Below are 6853 nucleotides of genomic sequence, written 5' to 3' on the forward strand. Positions count from 1 at the left end.
GCAACTATTCGTGGCAATAATATTTGAGATACTTTTATCTAAACTCAACACCATGATTTCCGGCGAAAAATAAAATATTCAAATTATAAAAAGAAATGGTAATAATTATTTATTTGGTGTTAACCGTAAAAAATAATAAAATTAAATTTTTTGCTAGCACGCGTAGCGCGCGGGTAAAGGTCCCTAGTATAGGACCAAAGATGGTTATAATCATCTTTGTCACATTATCAAATAATTAATAATGGAGTGTAAGGAGGTCCACTTTTAAATAAAGTGAATGCGTTGGAAAAAATGTTAGCAAAATATGAAATTTTTTGGTTGTATAATAGAACTAGCATTGGAGTTCAAACGCTATTTTAGCATTAAAAATATTTTTTGGTGCCAAATTATAGTAATGACTATAGCCAGGATTGGACTTGCTCGAAAAGTCACCTGGTTGGAGATGTAATCAATAAATTACTAGGAGAAGCGCATGCTCATTTTCGCATCTGTTGGCCACTTTGTTCTCGACTTTCCTTAACTTGCCGCAATCTAAGAGCACATCCAATGCAGTCCCACTTGCTGCATTGGGACTCGCAATGTGTCTCAGAAACAAAAAAAGAGAGACTCAGTGCATTGGAGGTAAGATAGAAAAGAGGTCCCGTCCCACCACCCCAGACCCGTCCATTTCATCTGCTTTTTGTTTTTTTTATTAATTTCTCTCTCCTGCTAATAGCTTTTGCATATTTCCTTTACTGTTAAAAAGTAATGTTAACGTTATTATTGTAACGTTTATAAATAAACGGTAACATTTTTTCTCTTATAAATATCAATTCTCAAACCCCTATTATTCACAATCCTTACTTCTTAAAAAATTATTAGCAAAAGATGAATCCAAATAATACCCCATCTTCAAATCAAAATTCAAATCCTCAAAATTCAAATCCTCAATTTCCATATCCATATCCAAATCCTTATTTTCCAAACCCACAAAATTTAACCTTTAATTCTCAAAATCCGAATTCTCAATACTAGTTGCCACATTCTCAAAATTCTCCATATCCATTTTCATATCCTCAAAATTCTCCATATCAGTTTCCATTTCCTCCGTTTTCAAATTCATAATTTGAAACTCAACAAACACCTATCAATTTTCAAAATTCTCCCGAAACGCAAGTCCCGGCCTTTGGTCACGAAAATGTTATTGATCTAAATGATGATTGATCCATACTTTCAACAGAGGATTGATGCTGTGGGAAGAAAAGGTTTATCACCTTTACAAAAATGCACTGGGCAATGTGTATGTTGGCGTACGGTGTATCTGCTGACGCTGTTGATGATTATGTTCGTATTGGAGAGAGTACTGCGGTTGAATGTTTGAAGAAATTTGTATCCAATGTAATTACGATATTTGAGGGTGAATACTTACGAAAGCCGAACTCAAATGACATGCAACGTCTATTACAGATGGGTGATGCTCGTGGCTTTCCTGATATGATGGGCAGTATTGATTGCATCCACTGGCAATAGAAAAATTGTCCAAAAGCATGGAAAGGAATGTTCATGAGTGGTCATAAAGGAGTTGCAACAATTATACTGGAAGCGGTTGCTTCATCTGATCTATGGATATGGCATGCATTTTTTGGAGTTGCTGGATCAAATAATGACATAAATGTTTTAGATCGGTCACCAGTATTTAATGATGTGCTACAAGGTCGTGCTCCAAAGGTTAATTATACTATTAACGGAAGCAATTATAATATGGGATATTACTTAACAGATGGAATATATCCAGAATGGGCAACATTCGTTAAAACAATACCACGTACACAAGGTGTGAAAAGAAAATTATTTTCAAAAAATCAAGAAAGCCAAAGAAAAGATATTGAACGAGCGTTTGGTGTGTTACAGTCCCGTTTTGCAATTGTACGTGGTTCAGCACGCTTTTGGGACAAAGCAGATCTTGGGAGAATTATGAGGGCATGCATTATAATACATAATATGATTGTCGAAGATGAAAGGGACACATATGCCACTCGATTTGGTCCATTACCGATTTATGATGATGCAACAAATGGCTTATCACAACCAAACTTAGGTGAAGAACCTTCTATGACGTATGAAACATATATTCAAAATAGCATGCAGATGCGTGATAAATGGGCACATCGTCAGCTACAAAATGACTTGGTTGAGCATATCTCGCAGTTCCACGAGAATCGTTAACTTTTTTATTATATCGTTTAAAATTTAATATTTTCTTGTATGCTCTTTTTTATTTCATGATTTTTAATAATATGATGCATTTAATTATTGGGACATGTTTTTTTATTTAATAATATTTTTAAAATTTTTAATTACTTTAATTTAATTTTTACAATTTTAATATTAATAAAATAAATTTAAATCCAAATTATATAATTATTTTATTAAATATATAATAATAATAATATTAGAGGCCTACAAAATCTGGAAAATGGATTTTGCATTGGAGGGATGGGGGTCATTTTTTCCACAAACCCACTTGGGGATGATGTGGCAAATTTTGTCAGTTGGGTGGAGGGAAAGTGACCCCCAAGTTTCGGTTCAGTTTCGGTTTTAAAAACGGAAACCGCAACCGAAATCATCGGTTCAGTTTTGGTTTTAAAAATTTCAGTTCGGTTTTAATCAGATCGGTTTCAGTTTTAAAACCGCATCACACAAAATTAACAACACAAATATGATTACTATAATTTTTAAGTAAACAAATACAAGGTACATTTTTTGCCAAATAAGAAAATATATAGGCTGAATCAGAAATTTTACTGCAGAAAATGACACAGCATAGATGAGCAGAATACATATTAGGTCTTTATATCCATAATTTTGTAAAAACCTGTTAGAGTTAGAATATGATACACAAGTCATATTCTGTATGATAGTTAAAGTAGCAGCAGTACATTCAAAAATAATATATCATCATTTAGAGTAATATATACAGATTAGTATTCATGCCTGTATTATATTAGTTTATACTACTAAGACTCATGTTCTAATACATTCAGATTAATTGAGTTCAATCAAATTGTACAGTAAGCTTGAGGCAATTATAAATAGATTAGGCCAATAGCAGCATAAACACGGGTTCATATCATCACATTTCACTTGGTGAACCGGTTAACACATTTAGGCTCTGTTTGGGATTGCTGTTAGAAAAAGTGCTGCTGAAAAAAGTGCTGTTGTAAAAATCAGATAACTGTTTGGTAATTTTTTTGATAAGTATATGTTTTGATGCAAAAAATTAAAAATAACAATGCTTTCGGTAAGGTTTGATGGTGAAATCAACATCTGCTTCCCGCAACAGCTTAAAAGCAGTTTTTTTCTAAAAGTATGGGGGCGCTTGTTTTCTCTAATAGCAGCTTTTAGGCTAAAAGCACTTTTCCGAAAAGCAGTTTTTAAATTTTACCAAACAGTTTTTTAACTGTTTTTCAGCGAAAAACTGTTGTTGATGTCTGCAACAGCAATACCAAACACACCCTTAACATTCACATATCCATCCGATCCATTGCCTGCCCCTCACCAAATTAAATTAATACATATATTATATGTATTAATTTCTAGAAATATATATTATAAAAATATATTTATTTATTTTAATAATTCAGATCGGTTTCGAGTTTTTCCGGTTCAGTTTTAACGTATAACTGAAACCGCAAATCGGTTTCGGTTTCGATTTATAATTTTTCGGTTTCGGTTTGGATTTAAGCGGTTCAGTTTTATCGGTTTTTAATGGTTTCGGTTTCGGTTTTTTTCGGTTTTTTGCTCAGAACTACCCCACCACTGGGGTTGCTCTGAGAGCCTCTTTACTTAATGTCCAGATTTTATTGATGATGCATTGATTGTCTATACTAAGCTGTCAGGAATTTGTATATAAAAATTAGTAAAAAAAAATTGTGTATCCATTGCGGACAGAGTGCTCGTTATTCTTAGTTTTCTCTTTTGTCGTGGCATTATTATATCTTAAAAAAATAAAGCACCTGGAAAACTCATATTATACAGGGTACTAGGATAGCTCTAGAAACTAATTTGATGTCAATAAAATCTATTCAATGTCTTGCAAGTTTAGTTTCTGATGGAGAATTACAGTAAATCAGCTGTTGCTTAGCTGGAAAACAATGTTCTTGTTACTGCTGAGAAACGCGGTGACAAACGACACACTCTGTAGGGGCATTGCTTGCTGAAATGAACTGAGAAATAATAAAGAATGATCCACATATGAAACTTAATTAGAGCAGTTCTAATAGTTAGACCTGTATGCTTAGTGTGACCCCTAATTCACCGGGCTGGGGAACCTTTCTCCTGATTCTAATTTATATCCTCTCACATTTATATCATGAATAAGGCATTTTTATAAAATTCTGGAATTAGTCACATCATAAAATAAATTACGAGGGCATTTTGGAGGGCATTTCGGTAAACGTATTCGAGAATGGTAATGAAAGGTATGGGAATTGGAATAATACCGCGTAAACGATAAAAATAATGTAATTAATTTATCTATCTAAGACTCTGCTTCCTCACTGTCAAAAAAAAACTTTGCTTCCTTAATAATATATGTGACTCCAAGTTTCTAAGTTTAAAGTGTCTTGCCAATATATAATTTCTACCTACCTAATTGATTCGGGTAGATGTATGATGTAAATTGAACTACAAAATTTTCTCAAAAAATAGTATCTGCAAAAAATAAAAATATACTCACCTAATTTTTGTATTCATTACGTACATTCTAAATTTAGGTATTGTTGAACGGTCTCTAAAAAAATTAAGAAAACATAGCAACTAACCTCAGTAAGGCCTATCAGTTACAACTGTCCAGCGTAAATATTGTGAGAGACAAAGAGCATTAGCCAAATCAATCATATTTTATACATCCGAAAGGTTCTATTTCCATAACATACAGTCTGATAAAACTGAAAAAGAATGGCACCGATTGCTGTTGGTGACTCGATTCCCGATGGAAAACTGTTGCATCATGATGAATATGATCAGCTTGCGGAGGTCTCCATTCACTCTCTTGCCGCTGGAAAGAAGGTTGTTCTCTTTGGTATCCCCGGTTGCTTCACTCCTGTTTGCAGGTACGTTTTTATGTCATATATTTTCGTGTTCATGTATACGTATTTGTGGTGATCAATAATTTATTTACGATTTGAAGCTAATTGTGTATTTACGATATATACTTTGTTCCGAAATCATGTATGTAATGTAAATACGTGTACATATACATGTGTACATTTATATTTATTTGGATTTAATTTGGGTTTGAATTGTTGCGGATATTTGTGACAGTGTTAAGCATGTGCCTGGATTTATTGAGAAAGCTGAGGACTTCAAGGCTAAGGGTGTTAGTGAGATCATCTTGATAGCTGGTATGATTTCTATAAATAAAGCTCTTAATATACAGAAGGACAATAACATTTGAAAATGTGAAAGAATATAAGATTCGTTTGAATTTTAGATGAGTTGGTTATTTAATAAACATGTTCTTTCTTGTAGTTAATGATCCTTATGTGATGAAGGCATTTGCAAAGACTTATCCAGAAACCAAGTTTGTCAAGTTCCTAGCTGATGGATCTGCCAAATACATTCGTGCTCTAGGCCTCGATCTCGACCTTTCTGAGAAAGGCATGGGCGTTCGTTCTCGCAGGTTTGCTGCGGTAGTTGATGATCTCAAAGTCAAGACTATAAATCTGGAAAATGGGGGAGAATTCTCAGTTTCTAGCGCAGAGGATCTCCTCAAGGCTCTCTAAGTCATAAGTTCTTGTTGATTTCTACTTAAAAATCAGTACAATTTTCTATAATGTTTTGACTTTATATTTCGAAAATTGTTAATGGTTTATGGGCATTTTATTTCATGATAGTGGGTGAAGTCTTTTGGGCCTTCTTTTGTGTTTTGACCATGGCTATATGGTCCGTCGATGACAGCCTTTTCTTTTGTTGGGTTGGGGTAGCTGGGGGCTGAGCCCAAAAGCTTATAAGAATTTGAAAAGAAGTATTATTATAAAATGTAACGCCTTTTAAATAAAAATTGTATAAAATCTGTTTAATACTTATGTTAAATTTTATAAAATATTTTCTTCAATACAAATTTTCTTATAAATAGATAATTATTAACTTCGAAGCAGTTTAATGTAGAGTTTTTTTTTGAAAAAGAAAAATAATATAATAATGAAAAGTCATACGATATCTACACATATGATCGGAATTGAACAAACACATAATTATATCGTTGTTCAATCCTTCCTTCTTGAATAGGCAATCAAACGATTTTTTAAGTGATTGATGTAATCTTTCAACTATTATTTTGAGCAATCGATCACAAATACATTACCATAAAAATCTTTATCAGTGAATCAAAATCATGAAATTTTGCAGATCTGTAATCCAGGACACGATGAACTGCAAAGAAATCAAATAAAACTAAATTGTCACAAGTAGGGTTGAGCATAAATTAGCCAAATCGACCGAAAGCGCCCAATCCAAACCGACCAAACCGAATTTTACGGTTTAATAACGGTTTGGTTCGGTTACGGATTGGCATTTTAAAAACCGAATTTTTTCGGTTTGGTTTCGGTTTTTAGTTCCAAACCGACAGATATAACCGAACCAAACCGAATATTTAAATTTAAACATTAATATACATATATTAGTAAAGTGCAATTAATACTAAAATTATAATGTACAACATATATGTAAACTAAAACATATAAAAAAACTAATCTTAATATATTTTATTCTAAGATATAAATATATATGTATGTGTTATGTTTTCACTATTTTTATTTTTATTCAATAAAAGCATATGAATTGGTCACATTTTTTTTCATCTTCTTGCCTT

General features: G+C 32.7%; 1 protein-coding gene across 1 annotated transcript; it reads left to right on the top strand.

Annotated features, from left to right (window-relative positions):
• The first annotated feature begins 4829 nt into the window (after nucleotides 1–4829).
• Nucleotides 4830–5875, top strand: LOC141692751 (peroxiredoxin-2-like). Its single transcript, XM_074497684.1, has 3 exons — nucleotides 4830–5093; nucleotides 5305–5384; nucleotides 5512–5875. The coding sequence occupies exons 1-3, from the start codon at nucleotides 4939–4941 to the stop codon at nucleotides 5763–5765; spliced, it is 489 nt and encodes a 162-aa protein (XP_074353785.1). The 5' UTR covers nucleotides 4830–4938; the 3' UTR covers nucleotides 5766–5875.
• The last annotated feature ends 978 nt before the right edge of the window (nucleotides 5876–6853 follow it).

The sequence above is a fragment of the Apium graveolens genome, chromosome 10 (assembly GCF_009905375.1).
Source record: "Apium graveolens cultivar Ventura chromosome 10, ASM990537v1, whole genome shotgun sequence".
NCBI classification, from domain to species: domain Eukaryota; kingdom Viridiplantae; phylum Streptophyta; class Magnoliopsida; order Apiales; family Apiaceae; genus Apium; species Apium graveolens.